Source organism: Protomyctophum parallelum (genome assembly GCF_964188405.1).
Source record: "Protomyctophum parallelum genome assembly, chromosome: 21".
Taxonomy (NCBI): domain Eukaryota; kingdom Metazoa; phylum Chordata; class Actinopteri; order Myctophiformes; family Myctophidae; genus Protomyctophum; species Protomyctophum parallelum.
In genome coordinates, this window is record NC_139713.1 from 34,497,145 (window position 1) to 34,516,676 (window position 19,532).

General features: G+C 41.1%; 2 protein-coding genes across 4 annotated transcripts; one reads left to right on the top strand and one right to left on the bottom strand.

Annotated features, from left to right (window-relative positions):
* The first annotated feature begins 422 nt into the window (after window positions 1-422).
* Window positions 423-3,091, top strand: cdc26 (cell division cycle 26 homolog). Of its 2 annotated transcripts, none has more exons than XM_083793597.1 (3): window positions 423-535; window positions 2,326-2,411; window positions 2,785-3,091. In XM_083793597.1, the coding sequence occupies exons 2-3, from the start codon at window positions 2,331-2,333 to the stop codon at window positions 2,959-2,961; spliced, it is 258 nt and encodes an 85-aa protein (XP_083649723.1). In that variant the 5' UTR covers window positions 423-535; window positions 2,326-2,330; the 3' UTR covers window positions 2,962-3,091. The 2 variants fall into 2 exon arrangements, with proteins under 2 accessions (XP_083649723.1, XP_083649724.1); XM_083793598.1 differs by having other exon boundaries at window positions 428-535; window positions 2,323-2,411.
* A 584-nt stretch (window positions 3,092-3,675) lies between these two features.
* On the bottom strand, window positions 3,676-14,920 carry slc31a1 (solute carrier family 31 member 1). 2 transcript variants are annotated; one of them, XM_083793493.1, is made up of 6 exons: window positions 14,741-14,920; window positions 8,441-8,617; window positions 7,517-7,589; window positions 7,139-7,307; window positions 6,383-6,427; window positions 3,676-5,517 (listed from the first exon to the last, which is right to left on the bottom strand). In XM_083793493.1, the coding sequence occupies exons 2-6, from the start codon at window positions 8,615-8,617 to the stop codon at window positions 5,316-5,318; spliced, it is 666 nt and encodes a 221-aa protein (XP_083649619.1). In that variant the 5' UTR covers window positions 14,741-14,920; the 3' UTR covers window positions 3,676-5,315. The 2 variants fall into 2 exon arrangements, with proteins under 2 accessions (XP_083649619.1, XP_083649620.1); XM_083793494.1 differs by lacking the exon at window positions 6,383-6,427.
* Window positions 14,921-19,532: the final 4,612 nt, after the last annotated feature.

Genomic DNA, 19,532 nt, shown 5'->3' on the forward strand with positions numbered 1-19,532 from the left:
AAAAGAAAAAAAAGAAAACTCAGCTGATTTTGCATCTTCAATATATCCTAAATAACAGAAAAAAGTTGCCTGGAATTGAGGGGAAAGTGTTGAAAATGGCTTGTACAGTATGGCCACCATTGACATCCTATTATAAAGCAATATTTTCTAAATTTCCTTATGCTTTAAGTAGCATGTGACATGTCAAAGAACTACGGGGTTTTCATGATGATGAATCCATTCCAAGCATTAGTTTCGCACAGAATAACCCCTTGGGCTAAATTAAAAACAAATCTGTTATTCAGGATAAATTGAAGATGCAAAATCAGCTAAGTTTGGGTTTTTTGCAAATTAGTTTGATGTTGATCCTGTATTCTCCATAGATTTCCTGTACAAGCCTGTGGAGGGCAGCATTGCGCTTTTCAGTGTACATTCGAAGAAATGAAGACCGGAAGCATTAGTGCAGCTTTACATGATGACGCGCTATCGACAGAGCTTTGGCTACCGACTTAAAACAAAACAATAATAATACATCTTAAAACGTCCATTTAGTCCGGTAAGTTTTAGTTATAATAATAATTAGCAACAACAATATGTTGAGAATAGTCAAAAGAGCGTTAAAACGTTGTCTGGCTACCTCTTCGGCTGTGATGCTAAATGCTAACATAATAACATCTAATAATAAATCACATACAACACGTTTAAAGTGATATAAAAACATCTAATATGAACTGTTCCTCAATAGCTTTCTGTCATAATGTTACAATGAGTTATATAATTATGTTTTATATTAGTCATAAATTATAGAATATTAGTTTATATGAATACTCATCTATTGATTCACATTTCAAATATATGAATGCTTCTAAAACAAATGTCATTTAAAACTTTTTGAATAACACATTATGACATCCCCCAAACATTAGGTCCAGTTGATAGAATTATCTTTAGAACATTGTTGACCAAGCTCATCAACACTGTACATACAGCTTCTTTACTTTGATTGATTGAATACTTTATTAACAGTTTGCAATTTGTACAGAGGTACGGTTTACAATGATTGTTAAAAGGTTAACCCAGAAAGCCCTAGAGGGGCTTGTTTCCATTATGGTCCTTTACTCCTTGGTATTCAATACATTCATCTTGACATCTTATTTAATTTGAAGACATTTATTGACCAATGAACTTCAAAAGGGCATGGAGAACATAAAAGCAACCATTGGGCCATTCATCACAATACTCCCCAAACACATCAGAGAGATGCCCCATCCCTCCCTTCCTTCCTTCAAAACCGCCCTGAAAACCCTCCTGTTTAGAATTGCTTTTCCGACTTGACTCTGATCTCAACTCTTGTTTTTATAAAGAAAAGTATTAAATAACGCGCACACACACGCACGCACACACACACACACACACACACACACACACGTAAAGCGACTTTGAGTAACTAAGTGGATATGGGAGGAAAGGAGACACTGGAGTAACTCAGACAGTTTAAGCCCTTACTTTATTATCAGCAAGTGCAAGTAAAAAAGCATTTCGATGTTTCAGTTACATTTACGTCGGGTCATGAATGAGATGACCTGACGAAGATGTAACTGAAACATCGAAATGTTTTGCTTTTCTACTTGCACCCTGATAATAAAATAAGGGCTTAAACTGTCTGAGTTGCTCCAGTGCCTCCTTTCCTCCTGTAGTGTAACCTGTCCTGTCTCTGCGATGCACCAGACTGGCCTGCGAGGTTGGAACTCCCTTCTGCTTTAACTAAGTGGAATGTAGGCGGCAGCGGTGGCCGAACGGTTTGCGGAGCGGTCTTGATACCGGAATGTCGCCAGTTCGAATCCCCGGACCGGCACGTTAAATTTTCCACAGCTGAAGTGCCCTTGAGCAAGGCATTGAACCCCTACCATGAAATGTTCTATGAGCAGGGTGTGGCTGTAAACAAGCATCTCGAGCTTAGTCCACTTCCCTGGGTAAACAAAGAACTTTGCTTTGCTATACCGTATATTTATTTGTTTAAGCTACTTGAAACTTCTCCAAATCATGTTTTACAGATTGAAGAGTAGAGGTGATGGCATTGCTTTGCACTTATTTGTCTGTAAATAAATGAGCATGTGTCCAATCTGTTATTATTATTTGTAATACTGGTGTGGGAAACTATCAGGCCTAGACACAGCGTTCAACTTCTAATAATCTGTGGTGGAATTAACTCCCAAATCACCTTTGTGGCTATATTTAAACAATTATATGTATATACATGTGATGTGTGTGTGAAAGAAATATAAAACATTTGTATTAGCATACAAATTTAGATATTTATATTAATTTATTTATTTTCATCAGCAGCGGCCATGTTGAGACGAAAGCCAACTAGGCTGGAGCTTAAAATGGATGACACGGAGGAGTTTGAAACCATCAAGAAGGAGCTGGAGGTAGAACTGTAGCATCAACATAACTCATACCTAGTATCCGCCTAGCAGCCGGCTAATAACAATTACTTAACCCATTTAGAGGACGCATCTGTGTTGCCTTAGCCTTTAACCACTATTTGAAACTTTAGCCGTTGAAAAATAGCAAATCTACAAGATCATAACCGCGTTACGAGCTTGCAGATGTGCTATTTTTGAAAAATTATGAAAATTTGGCGCTTTCAATGTATTTGCTTTCACAGGGGGCGTCCTGAAATAGTTTACATGAAATAGTTTGAGAACCACTTTTATAGAAGCATAGGTTTTTCAGAAAACGGTCAGGATTTAGAAGACATTTGTAGAATCTGGTCTCAGGTATCAATTTCTTAATTGTCAGAATCGCAGGAAGCAGTGCGAGGATGCTGATGCCATGGGCGGGGCCAGTGATGGAGGGACATCTGCCGCCGGAGACGTGGGCAAGACACGGGAGCAGGCGGTGAACGAGCGAATTGGCTACAAGCCCCACCCAAAGCCCAACACACTGCCGTCCTTATTTGGCAACCTGCAGTTCTGAGTTTTGTCACTGTTGGACCAATGACAAATTATTTACAATGGATAACTGAGTTGTGTGATATATTGTGAAAACAATCTGTGATCGTATATTTGTTTTGTAATGTAAAAATAAAGTTTTTCTACCATTGTTATTATGGTTCTTTTCTAGAACATTGTCCTAGACAGGAATATTTGTTAGCTCTGTGACATTATTCTAATGTCTAATATCTATATCTGCATAACTATTGACCCAGGTTCCTGAAGGTGCCATACCTGTCCAGTTCCGTTTCCCAAAGATTTGCTTGATTGGCTAGGCCACTAGGCAATAAGCATCAAAATTCAACTGGAAACGCTCATGTGCTTTAGTTGCCACATCAAATGAAGTTACAGGGAACTGAATCAGATGGACACTGGTATGCCATCTTTGGGAAACCAGGACTGCAGTAATGCACAGCGCCTATATTTGTTACCCCCGATACATTATTCTAATGGTTATCTCCGATACCTTAATATTTTGGTAGACACGGATATTTGTTACCTCTGATTCATTATTCTAGTAGACATTGTTACTTCTGATACATTACAGTACAGGAATATTTCTTACCTGTGAAACATTCTAGTACAGAGGCTGTGTATTCATAGCACGTTTGTGTTCTTGGATCAATGGAACTAACAAGTTTTTTATTAGCATATAGACTAACATTTGTTACCTACAAATGCATTGGGCAAACCGGCATTTGATAAACATCTATTTTATTCATTGTCTTCAACAAACGATTCCAGCATTGAGTACAAAAGTTTAGAATAAGTAATCTTGTTTACAACAAAAATGAAAAGAAATTAGACTGAAAACAACCAAAGTGCACAGGGGTTTGGCGTAAACAAAAACAAAATACTGTCAGATGGCAACAAATCTCTTCATAATGCTACGTCTATGGTGTTTCTTACCCTATGATCTCCCTTGAATTGGGACATGTAGATGTGTGTGTACAGTGTACAAGTGACAAAAAAATCCTTCAAACAGCTTCAATGCACCTTGGCATAGATCACACAACGTAAAAGTCTCTGAAACTACTGAGCGACTGAACAGCATTCTAACAAAAATATATTACTCATCGGGTGTTGTGATGATGCCGGTGGAGAGTGCTCTTTAAGTGTCTAGTAGTCTAATGTTAGTGTTCAACGGGCTAGAAATCTGGTGCCTGCGAAGGCCATAGCATTTGATTCACATCATTTTCATACTACAAGCCATTACATGATCAGAGGATAAAGGTGATCACTCAGAATGTGCACTTGTGCAGTGACTCTTCCCAAACAATGCCCCCACAGAATAAGAGCCATCAGACCGCTTCACTGTTGAGGTCAAGCATACAGCCCCCTCTTGGGTTTCTTGTACATTTGTGGAGAATATGAAGGATGATGACTCCTGACCATATTGCATTTCCCCCCCACATCTCTGTAGAACAGTGCCTGTGGTTTTGTTCCACCACTGAACTCTCAAATGTGCATTTGCCTTCATAATGAAGGGTTTATGCACTGCAACACTATATCATCCCACAGTATGTAGTTGTTGACAGACTGTTTCTTGCTGGCACAGTGTGATCATGTCCCACATTGTCATTGTCAGTCCCCCGAGTAAGTGTTAGAGTAACACAGTGTTACTCTATTGTTCTTTACACATCACAAAAATGCACATTGCACAAGTATCATGGTCATTGAATGTGCACTTGTTGACTCTATTTACTGATGTCTTTGCCATGGATGGAAATGTACATGTCACTGTTCCGATAAGCCAGTAGTGCAGACTTTGTGACTTTATTTAATTGTGTCATGCAGTCCACCTGTATTTATTCAGGGGTTTCCTTTAATTTGTCACTGGTCTGTACATCAGTAGATATAGTCATTACTCATTAAGGCATTATTGTTAAGGTTTGCCGGCTTCGGCTTCGCCCGCATCTCCCCCAATGTCTATTTGGTCCCAGGCTATGAAGAATCACTTGCTCGCTTCTGTGATTTCTTTTTTTCCTTCCAATGAGGCATTCCATTAAAGGGGGGCCAGTTTTGTAATTACCTTAGAGTTATCGAGATAAACGGCTACCATAAAATAAAAATAAAAATAAAATAAAATAAAAGGCTAGTTCGCTTCATCAGCCGGGGAAGTCTCGAGGAAGGCAGACCAACCCTTCAACTTTTCCCTTTGACATCACTGCTAATGTACCAAAACAAGCCCGATCCGAGATGACCCCAGTCTGAACCGTCGTTCCGAAAGAACGACTTTGACCGTTTGCGAACTAAATTATAAATTAAAGCTATAATAATGATCCAAAAAGAAATTAATACAAATCTAAGGTTCTAAGCACGTTTGTGAATGCCCCCCTAGTGGCAGTGCTCTGTGATGTCCACCACCACCGCCTTCTTCCAGCTGAACAGGAAGTAGCCTGCACCGGAGCCTAGCGCCACGGCGATGCACAGGTATCCGTTGTAGGTCATGAAGACGAGCATGAGTAAATAGCTCACGACCACCTGGACCACTTGGAGTAACGTCTGGAGGAAGTGGGAGAGGCTGCACATCTTCGCCCTGCATGGGAGAAGTGGGGGCGGGACATTAGCACGCTAGCAGTGGCTCCATCATCACATGCAGTCATTGCGAACGCAGTGATTGCGAACGCAGTGAGCACTAACTATGACAGCAAGGGCTGAATGTCTGTGTGTGTGTGTCCCGCTGTTACACCACCCGCCCGCCACCAAAGGGCGCAGCTGTATCACACAAAAGCAAGGGCTGAATGTCTGTGTGTGTGTCCCGCTGTTACACCACCCGCCCGCCACCAGAGGGCGCAGCTGTATCACACAAAACACACACACGCACGCACTCACACACACACACACACATACACACACACAACTTAACTTAAAAAAAACTTAACTTAAAAAAAACTTAACTTAAAAAGAAAAAGAAAAAACTTAACTTCAAAAAACCTTTAAAAACTTAAAAAAAACACAAAAAAACTTAACTTAAAAAAAAACCTTTAAAAACACTTAAACTTCAAAAAACTTAACTTAAAAATAAAATCTTAAAAAAACACAAAAAAGTGAAGTTTAAAAAGAAAACCTTAAAAAAGTATGTAATTTATTCTAATTGTTATTGCCATTTACGAGCTGCGTTCGCTTCCCACGTTTGCGCGTCTTACTTGTGTTAGTTAAACCAGTATTAAAGACCTGATGCCGATACTAAACATTGTAACCTCTGTGCCCAGAGTCACATTGTCGTATTTTTTGTTTGCAATGTTTCAATTTTCATGTACCTTTGTACTATTTTCCACCAAACCGCTACTCTATGAGATTTTCCTATTTATCCGCTGGACTATATGCCACAAGAAACCAGTGAGATACATTGTGTTGCTATGGCAACAGGCAGTGATTGAGAAGCCCCGCCCACAGCTCACCTGGCTGATGGAGTGATGGGCAGCCAATCACAATGTTTGGGCCACCTGGAGAGATTGACTCTGTCAGTCCAGAGTGGAGGTGAACAGAGAGACAGACAGGCTACTGGAGAGGCAAGAGGAATATTTCCCAAATCTTGCCATATTTCCTTTCTGGAGTACTTTCCTGAATAGTGGATTCTACCATTGGATTTAGTGACCTTCTTTCCATTTTGGATTATTTCCCTGGATATTGGACCAGACTTTGCGAAGGAGTTTAAGGGTGGCCAGAGGAGACTGGCTACACTCGGCGCATACTGGAGACTGGTTTCCATTTGATTTATTTTGAGACATTTAAGTTTAGTTTTGGACAGTGCCAGGACACTTGAGATTTACACCCATTCTTTTTGAGGCAGTTTTATTTTATTTTGATTTCATTAAGTGAACGTTTTGCTATTGAAAACTTTATTTAGTTTTGATTTAATAAATTACAGTTAAACTTATTTATTGATTTCTTTAGTTATTCTTATTCTGAACTGACCCACCACCTCCCTCATTTTTGCTATAATTGGTTCCTTAATTGTTATTGTTAACAGTTTTCTGATAAACTTATGTTGCTATATCAGTGGTCCTCAAAACCTTTCATGTCAAGGACCCCCAAAGTTATACTATATGTATTTGGTCTCGGACTCCCACAGACCCCCAGAAGCAACGATTTCAGTTAAAAATGTTGTCTTAAAAAAAAAGATAGATAGATAGATAGATTATTGGATGGATTACCCAACGGTTTTGTGTGTCTCCATCATCACCGTCCCGTCGCCCCCTGGAACCGCCATGGAGTTGTAGCGCACGTTCACCATGTTCCTCCGCAGGAGGTATTCCCGGCCGATCTTCAGCCCCTCGTACAGGATGGCCAATATGAACATGGCAAAACACGCCCCCACCATCTCTGTGTGGTCGCCGTTGTTGGATTAAAGGTTCATTGTGAGATATAAAGCAACAAACTTTGGATAGAAATTGAATAAAGGAAGTGAAGCATGAGATAAAAGCTAAAAGTGAATCAGAAGACATAAAAGAGATGTGAAGTCATACTTGTTTGGATTCAAAGTAAATCCTGAAATATAATTGGCGTGTTATTGGGCGTTTCAGTGTTCTTACCTCCAGGTGTGTTGATCACTACTCCTGGGAACAGAAGTTCAATGCCGTTGTAGCCAAAGTAGAATGACATCGCCTGGGAAAAACAACAACACTGTAATTACTACTTGTATTAACAGTAGTAGTAGTACTAGTGGTAGTAACAGTAGTAGTATTAACAAGTAGTTATTAACAGCACAATAGTAACAGTAGTATTGACGCACCAGTAGTAGAAGTAGGTAGTAGTATAAAGCAATGGTTCCCAAAGTGAGGTGCGGGGAACCCCAGGGGTCCCTGAGGGAGTTCCAGGGGGTCCCCAGCTAAATGATAGTTTGGAACCAAATGGACCCTTATGGATCTGTAACTGAGTGTAGCAAATGGAACCATTTGGTTCCATTTGTACACTAAGAGTTAAATTAACATTGATTTTACAATATAAACTGGGGGTCCTAGAGATAGAAATGCCATTAACCCATTCTGACCTGAGATCAGATTCATACGAGGTTTCCACTGGACACACACTGGTCTGATTAACCCATTCTGACCCGAGATCAGATTCTAAAAATGTCAGTCGCTCTTCGATTAAAAAAGAAATAGCAGACCTACAAGCTCGTATCGCGCCACTCGGTGGCGCGATATGAGCTTGTAGATCTGCTATTTTTAAATAGCTAAAGCACGACATGATGCTAACACCAAAATGGGTGAGAATGGGTTAAACGGGGGTCCGTAGACTAATGCATGTCAAACTGGGGGGGTGCTTGAAATGAAAATGGTTGAGAATCACTGCTAGAGCCGTAAAAATCTTCTCTTATGGTGGTCCCTTGGCATGTGTCTTCAAATGGGCGTCACCGTCAAGCAGTGTAAAGTTGGGAGTCCTTGATGTGAAAACGTTTGGGAACCACTGGTATAAAGTACTATTTCGTATATTGTATTTAGTGGTAGTATTACCATCCCACACTTGGCGTCTGCCCCGTGTGCCCCGTGCCCCGCATGGCCAGAATGGTCTACTGCGTGGGCAGAATGGTCTGCCGCCGCGACGACTGGAGAGGCGGTGGTCGCATGCATCATGGCATGGTCGTGGTGGCTGTGGTCCATCTGGCTGTGGTCGTGACTGCTGTGGTCCATCTGGAATAATAATAATGAATTGGTTTTAGTCTTTATGTAGGGTTTCAGCATGAAGTCCATTGAACAGTTTCAGGAGGCGCTGTATATTTAAGCCACTTTAAGAGGCAGCTTGAGATCTTTAGGGAGGCATTTAGAGTGATTTCCGGAGGTTTTGTCATTATCAGGAGATTTCAGAATGTACAGTACAGTAGGCCTATATTGGCGATTTCACAAAACGTCTAGTATGTTTTATGTTGCTCCTGGATAACTGATGTACTGTACATACAGAAGTATTACGTATCAGAGTCCAGGGGATAATCCCATGAGATGCTGCACGTGCACATTCAAGGATAGGGATTTATTCAGTCTTCTTTGTCTGTCATGCGTGTGTGTGTGTGTGTGTGTGTGTGTGTGTGTGTGTGTGTGTGTGTGTGTGTGTGTGTGTGTGTGTAAAGTACAAATGTATATTCTGTGCCTTCCATTCAGTCACTCTCTGTCTCTCCCTCTCTCTCTAATCTAATGTCAAAGGTCTCCATCGCATTTAACCCAATCAGAATTGAGGAGCTCTGGGCGTTATCAGCCAATCAGTGGGTAAGTACATTAGATGACAAAAGGTCAGGGCTGTGGCCAATTACAATTAAGGACGTTAGTGGTTGCCGCAGGTGACAAACGTCTGTTTTCTGTCTGTGATTATCATTTGTTTTAAGGCGGCTTGTTCTTTCCTGAAACATACACCGGGCTAATACTATAAATAGTACTAATACTATTACTACGGTTAGTAAGGGAGCCAATATACTAATCTAATACTACAGCTAATACTATTGTAAAACTTTAAACAAAAAAGGCAGTAGTAGTATCAATAATTGTTGTTTAAGTACTAATAGTAACAGCAGTATCAAGAGTTTGTAGAAGTTGTGTTGTAGCCGTATTATTATGTGTTGTCATAGCAGTAGCCCATAGCTTAGTAGTATTATTATTAGTTGTAGCAATAGCTGTATTATTTAATAGTACAAATAGTCATTTTAGATCAAAATGAACTTGTCAAACATAGAACAAGCGTATACAAACACACTGGAAGTACAGTCGTACAGTACACACACCATCACCTTTATCAATATTCCATGTAATTTACCTACAAATATTTACAGAAAAATGTGAGCTCGGTAAAGGCTCAAGGTTCAAGGTTGTTCTTTATTTTATATAAGTTGTGTACAGGTAAAACTTATTTTCCGTTTGTCTTTCTTTAGACAGCAGCATAGGCAATAACAGTCAGGTGCCGCATCGCCAGGTGGTCAAGAATTAAGCAATATTGATGTGTGCGTGTACCCCTATTTAGTAATTGTGTTTTGTAAAGAAGAGATTGGTCCCGATATGGAATCTGTGTAAATAAGACGGATGGTTTATTATTAGCCTATATGCTACGCAACATATGATGGGTCACAGAGTCAAGGTCTATTGCCTTATGTTTATACAGTATGTGCACACCAGCATGTCCCCGGTCAATTCTAAACAGATTTCTGTCACGTAGATCTTGCCTATTGCTGAATGCTTCAGCACCACGGCGGTGGCCAGCACAGTGAGCACACATAATTTAGGCATTTAGCAGACGCTCTTAATCCAGAGCGATTTACAGTAAGCAAGGAAAACACGAGGTAATACAATCTCAAGAAATACACATTTCTCTTTGCACTTCAGTCGACACCGCCACATGGCTGTACAGCAAGGGGACAGTGACAGTAGACACAGCTGCACATAACCTTAATCAAAGCAATAACACATTGAACACGAGCTCAGATCGATTCCAGGAGGATACAGAAGAGGAGAAGAGACACAGAGGAATAGGAGAGAGAAAGCTACCACAATGTTGCTGTTTTTTTTTTGGTTTTGTTCTTTTGTTTTTGCACGTGTTGACCCGCCCCTCAAATAATGGAGTCTGAAGCTTACCTAAACCCACTCAACCCGTGGGTTAACCCTGCAGGACTTGCAGTTCACAGCTGGACTGCGTATCACTAACACTAGCATTATATACAGTATCAGCATTTATCAGTAGCTACCAGTGTGCACTTCTGCTTTTCAGAAACAGCACTACATTGCAGCCTTAATCAATATAGATTAATTATTGATTAATTCATTAAAAAAAAGTTTTGATAACCTTATCAATCGATTAACCGGTTGGTTGATAAGCGGCTTTTCTTTCTTAACCCATTCTGACCTGAGATCAGATTCTAAAAATGTCTATTACATCCTGACAGTTTCATTATTAACCCATTCTGACCTGAGATCAGATTCTAAAAGTGTCTTCGATTTTTCAAAAATAGCAGACCTACAAGCTCGTATCGCGCCACTCGGTGGCGCGATATGAGCTTGTAGATCTGCTATTTTTCAATAGCTAAAGCATAACATGATCCCAACACCAAAATGGGTGCCCGGTCAGAATGGGTTAAATCTGAGAATCTTAATATCCTTCAATGTTGAACATAAGAATCTACATTTTGCTGATATACAGAAAGAATACAAAAAGGCATATTTATTTGACCATTTGAGATACAGGGCAATGGCATCTTGGTATGAGGAATAACATGAAATGAAAAGTGCAGTGCAGTGTCTTGTCTGTCACATCACATGCAAAAGCAGAGATGTTTCTGTGGTGGCTACCAACTTCACCAAGGTGGGGGGGAACTGTTTTTGAGTGGTGCAACCACTCCAAGGAACAGCAATGTCCGTGTTGTTCACCTACAGTATGTGTCCGCCTATGTATGTGACGTTAATGAGCACCAGTATGACTATTAGTACCAGTAGGGGCGCTGTTGTCAGAAACAGAGAAAGAGATAGTGCTGCACTGTTGCCTAATGAGAGAGAATTAGAGGAAGGTGGGGGGGGGGGGGGGGGGGGTGGGTTGGGGGAGAGTTGCACCACTCAGTTCACAGACACACAGGTGTGATTCTTTTTAACTGGCCCACATCCTCGTTCCTTGGTCGCGTGAAAACCGCCAACCGCTGCCATTGTTTTTTCAAATTTAAGAATTTCTTAACGGCGATTAATCGATTAACTATTAACATCCCTAATTACACTCAATGGTGATGGCCACAGTTGGGTGGACTCATTGTTCAAGCTAAACACTCGAACACCGCTTTTATCTAGTATAATGAATGTTTGTGTTGTGCATGTGGTGCACACCATAAAGAGGTAACTACTAACTACTACTACTACTACTAATTTTGTGTTAAGACGACAAGAAAACAACAAAAAGTTAAAAACTGCAATCTGCAAAGGATAAAAGGTTATACGAATATGAATGTAGGGTGCTATTGTTGTTGTGATTTCGGTTGGCCAACCATGTGGTCCCTTAGGATTCTCCATCTAACTAAGGGCCGATTCATACTCCTATTTTACCACTGTTTCGGCGCTGTAGTGCCGAAATGATTTCGGCTCATCAGAAATTTTCAGTAGCACCGAAGAGCCGACTTTAGGACGGTACCCGCCCCCCGGAACCTCAAATGACGTCAAATTGTAGGCTCTACAGCACCGAACCGACTTTTATTCGGCTCTAAAATAGGAGTATGAATCGGCCCTTAGGGTGGAGAGTTTCAGTTCAACCATGTGGTCCCTTAGGATAAGGATTCTCCATCTAACTAAGGGTGGAGAGTTTCAGTTGAATCGCGTGCGTGCAGAACACGGTGACACCAGGCAGTACCACATGGTCAATTCTGAAGTTTAATACACACATAAGAGAATATATAATGTACAGTATTGAACACATGACGTGACCAGAAGATATGAGACAAGGAGATAGGAATAGAACATGCAACTCATACCATTGTGCACAGACGCCAGTCTATCAGATAAAGTAGTTGGAAGTTAGATGGTTATATCATATCATATCATATCAAAGGGTATCAATTATGCTTACGTAGATGAGTGATTCACCCCATGCGGGTCAAGCTGGGTTTCCGAGGCTAGGTAATAATTATCTTGCGTGTGTGTGTGTGTGTGTGTGTGTGTGCGTATGTGTGTGCGTGCGTGTGTGCGCACGTGCGAGACAGAGAGTGAGTGTTGGGACAGTTCGCTCGTGTGTGTGTTTAAAGCCAATCAGGTAATAAATTAAGCGGTCTCAAAAAGCATTTCATGTTCTACTTGCCCAAAGGTCATGTTCACCAGCCCAAAAAATGTATACACAACTCGATCAATGTTCAATGACCCTCGCCAATACAAACATGAACAAAGAGGAGACAGGGGCAGATTTGACTAATCTGACTGCCCTTCTGATTGGCTGTGGAGAATGGCGAGGCTACTTAAAGAGTTGAGTGTAATTCATGACACCCATGACCTATACCTCCACCTGCTAAAGGCTGAAATATAAATATACTGACGCTGGAAAAAAATGTTGTCCTACCAGCTAATGACTGGCGATATTATGTAATGTGTGTGCGCACGCATGCATGTTCACGTGTCGGTGTCACAGGAAATGCTGATGTGAACCTGTTCTGGAATAATTGTGGCACAAGTTAAAACTGTTCTTTCAATGCCAGCAGGTTTTATTATGTGTCTAAACAGTCTTGAAGTTGTTGACATTGTTGTCATCAGAAACAGTTTGTGCCATGATGGAATGAGGAAATTATGGTCCACTTCTCGAAACAACATGTCTTCGTTTCCTCTCTCCTCACCTCGTTTTCCTCCACACATTCTTGGTGGGAGGGACTAAGACACACGGAAAGGATGCAAGTGAGGGAAACAAGGATCTAATTTAAGGATCAGAGATGCGCCCAATGTAGTTTAGTACTAGTAGTAGCGGTAACCGGATGCTCACCTCCTAGTTCCAGGTTTTAGTATTGATTTGAGTTGATTTGATGAATTGGTGCAATGTTCAAAATAATAGTCAGTAAGTCCAATCAAAAGTCTCCATGACTATTTCTTCCATGCAGAAACCTCACCAGTCATTGTATTATTTTAGCCACATTTGATGATAACACTACACCATTTGATTTGATTTGTGTTAGGAATGCAAACCGTAACAACATAACATGTTCTAACACCCTTAGAACTAACACCCTTAGAAGCATTATTGAAAATATATTTACAAAAGTAATTTCCGGAAAAATAAATAAATTATTTAATATAAGTATAACCTTCTGCGGTAGTTAACTTCCCAGTGCAACCCCACACCCAAAGTTCAAACTCCCTCCCTTAAAAATGACCCTTTAACAACAATAACAACCCCTCAAAGTCTAAAAATGTCCTTTGTTCCGCTTTGATATGCAGGGTCAGATTGTTCTCCACACAAACCATAGTGAACAATAGCCTACTTGTTCCACAATACTTGTACTGTCTATTACACTATAATAATTGACTGTTATACTACAATAATACTACTGTAAAATCTGAATCCCCCCCCCCCCATTTTCCCTCACTGTATATTGTATCTTTTCCCTTTTTTGCTTCCCATATGATGAATTCCTGTTCTGTTCTTTAGCTACATAGAAATGTCTATTTGTATGTCTCTAAATGTTTGTATGTCTTTAAATGTTTTGATGAATTGAACAATGTGGACCCTGTTGTAAACAAGTGTAATGCTTAATTGGGTCGTCCACTCACAGTTGACAGTCTTTGTATTGAGTTTGTGCTTAAAATGTACTGTAAATTCTACAAACTGTTAATAAATATTTCAATCAATCAATACTTGTACAGCTAAGCTAACAACTTGTGCTATAATTCTATTACTTGTACTAATAGGCTATTACTGTGCAAGAAAAGTAGTACAATACTTGCAATTAACAGTCCTGTTCCACAGTTCCACTTCCAGACATTCCTCACATTCACTAGCCCCAACACAAATACATCCACAGTTCCACACTGACCTCCATTTATTACTCACGCACGCACGCGCGCGCAAACACACACACACACACACACACACACACATCACACACACACGAAATACAGCTGAATAAATACACACATACCCGTACTAAAACACCGCTAACAAAGTACCACTCCAAGAACAAAAAAGCTACGTGTAAACGGTTTAAAATCCGGGTATTTGTCCTTTGCGTCTTGTCGCCTTATGAACTTTATTCTATTTATTCTGTGCATGTAAGCGCTAACTGTTAGCATAGGTGGAGGTCACAGAGAAGCAGAACTACGTACCGTGTGTTATTGCCTTCTATCCGTGGCCGTGATCCTGCACTGAGTTCAGTGACGGTAGACAGAGATGTTTAGTCGGAGTGTCAAACACTTGCATCTGCTTTGAAAGCCTGTCCGTTTGGAACTTTAAAACCACACGATAGACACACACAGCAACACTGCCACGACTGAGTGACGCGCTCGTGCTCGTGACACTGAAGTGACTGACGTCACGACGCCGCGGCGTCTGACGTGTCGTGAAGGGGTTCTCAAAGTGGGGTCCGGCCCGGGGACGGGGGACCCCTAGGGGTAGACTACCAGGGAGCTTGGGTCCCTAGCTAAATTAGAGGTGAGAACAATGCCTTTCATAATGGCATATAACTTCCCATTAATAGAAAGCCCTGTTGATGATGTCACTGGTAGGCGGACATCTAAACTGTCCACAGACACCTGCAGAGTGCAGAGCCATAGTGGGGAACATGGGACCTTTTTTGGGGAGCGAGAGGAGTGGGAACATAGAACCTGGGGAACATAGGGATGACACCAATTAGGGATATAGACAATTTAGGATTAGGACCCAAATGGACCATTATATGCATGGGGCTGTAACTCAGATTTGGTTCCATTTGTACACTCTCAGACATGTGGACTGGGGAAAAAATTCGGCCCGGTCATTTTCGCACAAATTTGGCCCAGACCGGCCCACCACAACCAGTGCGCAGATAGCAGAAACTATACCGCCTGCTCCGTCGACACACACACAAACAAGCCCTAATACCACCACTTTTACAGAACAACATGAATGATAGCCTACAAACCAACAGACAGGTACAGTGAAATTATCATGATGGCACTGGCAGAATGGCAGCAGGCCCGGACTGGTCCGCGGCGGTGGCCTGCCTGCCTGTCAATTCTTTTATTTTTTTAATTTTGTTTTCATCATATCATAACTTGAGCGGCCCCCTACGGTCGCGGCCCACCGGGAATATGCCCGGTACGCCCTGTGGCCAGTCCACCCCTGCTCTGAGAGTTAAATTAACAGTGATTTTACAATATGGGGTCCCAGTAGGCAGTAGGGTGACCACTGACCAGATCCAAACTGTTCATTTGAGGGACAGAAGTATCACTTTTGTGGGGCAAGTGGGACGGGGTGGGGTTAGCAACTTATTAAGCTGCCTAAAGCTTAAGCTTATTATGCCTTGATGTCATATTCGACCATAGGCCAGAGCTAGCCTCGTCCCAGGCTTATGTTGCGTTCATTAAACGATGCAGTCTACCATTCATTGCCAAAGGAAACCAGCTGCCCGTGTGAACCATTTCTCATCTGCTGAAGAGCTGATTGATTACATTATGGGGAGCATCTTGAGTGGTAGGCCTACATTGTGATTTGCTGATTACTTAGGCCCCTTTTCCACTATGGGGTGGAACCAGAACTATCCAGAACCTGAACCTATTTTTTTTAGTTCTGGGTTTGTTTCCACAGCGCACAGCGCGGTACGGCACGGTTTCAGACCAGGTTCTCAGAACCTTTTTTCGGCCCTGCTTTTGAGGTAGTACTAACGCTGAGTTCTGGGAACCTATGGGCGGGGCCAGCAGCGCTGCTGCTCTCGATTGGTCGAGCTGAGGTGACAGCACTCTGAGCATCTGAGGAGACCGGAGCGAGGAGAAGCGCACACAACACAACAGCGCACATTTTAAACTCCTAAGTGCGACACAGCGACAGCGGACACACAGAAAAATAACCTGGAAAAGCACACAGAAACACTATGGCCACGAGAGAGGGAGAGACAGAGCTTGTGTGTGCGTGAGGGAGAGAGAGAGAGAGCCATAAAGCTGTCGCGACGAGTTGTTTGCTTGCAGTTGTTGTTGTTCTACACTACAGCTAACAGCTAGGCTAACTGCAGATGTGTGTGTGTGTGTGTGTATGTGTTTGCGTTTGCGTGCGTGTATGTGTTTGCGTGCGTGTGCTCGCGCGCGAGAGCGCCATATAATCTATTCTAAATTGCCAGAACAGAATTTTCTTTCTTTTTCAGGGCAAGGCATTAGGCATATCATTACTAGAAATGTGCTACAATACAGTACAATACAGTACACAATACTACACATTGGAAGAATTAAATTCAACTAGCACAACGGTTAAATGATTTGTATTTGCACATTTCTTGATATTGACATTACAACTGGACTGGATGTTATGGCACAATTTGCTCAATCTGCTCAAGAGGCACTATATTTGCAACCCACACAATGTTAAATGCTATATTCAAAAGGTGGGTTATCATTTATCATCATATGAGCTATAGCCCATATGAGATATATTTTTCTCTTGCAGTTTAAGCAAAATATTGTAGACAGGTAAAGAACAACTGGTCGAATGCATTTAAAACGGGTGTTTTACTGTTGTCCCACTCCCCACATGGAAAGGAAATCCATATCGGCAAATATAGCCTATATATAATGTATTCTGCATATATCCATGTTCATATAAACTACAGTATGTGCATATACAGTATATCTATTATGTATAAGAAATATATGTGACAGCTGTGGCATGTGGCTGCCACAGCTGTGGCACATGTGGCATATAAAAATATGTTCATATTATTGGTTTAAAAAAGTACAATAAAGCAAATAAATTTGAAAATAGACAATCTACAAGCTCACGTGTCTCATCGAGCTTGTAGTTTGTCTATTTTCAAATGGCCGAAATGTATTTAAGTAGAATACTATATACATAGCTACTTTCCACCACTGTTGAATAATAACCAGTCATTATTTAAACATGAATATCTCTGTATTCCGGGACCCCCCCGGCCGTGCCAAGGGGGAGGGGGCCCTGCCGGCCAAGCTACTCAGCAGTGGGGGAATAGGGGGGGGGGGGGGCAGACTTAACAGGTTCTGGGTTCTGGTTATATGGAAACGGAAGCAGAACTTGGTTCTGGAACTACACATGGTTCTTGGTAGTTCTGGGTCCTGGAAAGTTCTGGTTCTGGTTCTGGTTCCACCACATAGTGGAAAAGGGGCCTTAGACAGGGGTGGAGTCGGTAATCTATATAAAGGGGAAATGGTTCAGTTGAGTGTAGGCTACCATGGAGAGAGGTTGACACCTGTGTCTCTCTGTTTAAGTTATGTTTGTTTGAGTTGCCTTTTAGTTGTCCAATTTTTTCATTAATGTTATCCAGGCCTGGAACACATAAAAAAGCCTACCTATACTGTCATTTAAGGTTGTTTTTTTTTCCACTGACAAACAGCCGATACATAATCCTACTTGTTAACAGACCACCTTTGCAGGTGGTTCATAACACTCTTAGGTTGCCAGACCGTTGCCTCTCACAATTTCCAAATGCTTCCGTCATAGGCTACATTCGGAGATTGTGGAATAGTTGTCTGGCTACGCGAGACTATCTACACTCTGGTTCATACAACGACTAATATGCCCACAGGGACGGAGATCCGGTTGTCCAGATGAACCACGTAACGATTTGATCGATATGCCAGATATGCTCATACAGTATATCAGGAATCTCCATATGGGGAGAACGGGGTAAGATGAACCACTTTTTGCTTAAGTTGTCCTGGAAGCAAGGCAAAATGAGATGGCAGTAAAATCTAATGATCTACCCATATTTCAGGATGTCTTCTATCAATTTAAATGATGAGTAAGCATCTATGACAAAGGGCCATGAAAATATGACCTTTTAAAAAAAAAGTGGTAACGTGGCTCAATTTGCCCCATGCAAGGGGTAAGTTGATCCAAGTCAAGGGGAAAGTTGAACCACATGATATTTGAATGTTAAAAGCTTAAACTTGAACAGATAATGTATTCACTTATCGATAATAATATAAATAACAGTTCTCCCTTTTGCAAATAGTCTTATTTGTTTATTTATAATTTAAACTTTTAAGACAATTAAATAAGGTTTGTTATTCAGAACCATATATTTGCAATATTGTTAATACAATATTGCAAACTTCTCTTAAATGAGTATATGTACATGCAAATTAAAGGTCATTCAGTATAATTTGAGTAGCAAAGACTTAATAAAACAAATATGAATAGTGATTCCCATTGACTCAATTTACCCCCGGACATTGGTTCATTTTACCCCCAGCCTCCATTTTAGAAAACAATGACTAGAATAAGTTACTTCAGACAATTTATTTGCTAAATGATTCACATGGTTCTATCCATTGGCAAATCATCAACGTGTATGATATTACATTTTAGACCTAGGTACTTTTTGCTCATTTTACATGATGTGTCGAAATTTTACTTTGACATACAAAAACCTGTTTTTTGTGTAAAAGAATGTTTTCTACTTTCCCCATGTGCTTCACAACTTCACAGCCAGGTGTAAATGATGGATGCTTACTAGATTTAAGGTCACATGGCAACACAGTTTTCTAGTTTTCTAGATAAAGGGGGTGGTTCAACATACCCACTGGCTCATCTTACCCCGTTCTCCCCCTATACTGATATGGCCAATAAAGAAGTGCCATGAGACAGATCAGAGATCTCCATAATTATGGGACGGAGTCGGACAGACAGACAGACAGACAGACAGACAGACACAACAGGTCTCTAATAGGGTACAACGGGTATTGGTGGGGCATGCATCTCCAACAGTCAATCTAGTAAATTACACTACAAAATAGCAGAAAAAGAAGCAGCATTGTTACCTGCATGGCAGCAGCATCATCGGCATCAACCAAAGCTCCAATTGGGCCTTGCTGAGATACAAAGCTCCACAGCAGCACAACACTCCACAACCTAGACATGATTATTCTCCACTCAGAAAAGAGCCAAAAAATCTTA

Excerpts from the sequence above, each read along its gene's own strand:
- cdc26 (XM_083793597.1), top strand. The coding sequence starts at position 2,331 with ATGTTGAGACGAAAGCCAACTAGGCTGGAGCTTAAAATGGATGACACG. Across the intron at positions 2,412-2,784 it reads CCATCAAGAAGGAGCTGGAG|AATCGCAGGAAGCAGTGCGA; the intron begins GTAGAACTGTAG and ends CTTAATTGTCAG.
- slc31a1 (XM_083793493.1), bottom strand. The coding sequence starts at position 8,617 with ATGGACCACAGCAGTCACGACCACAGCCAGATGGACCACAGCCACCAC. Across the intron at positions 7,590-8,440 it reads CAGACGCCAAGTGTGGGATG|GCGATGTCATTCTACTTTGG; the intron begins GTAATACTACCA and ends TGTTTTTCCCAG. Across the intron at positions 6,428-7,138 it reads GAGACACACAAAACCGTTGG|GTGGCCCAAACATTGTGATT; the intron begins GTAATCCATCCA and ends CAATCTCTCCAG.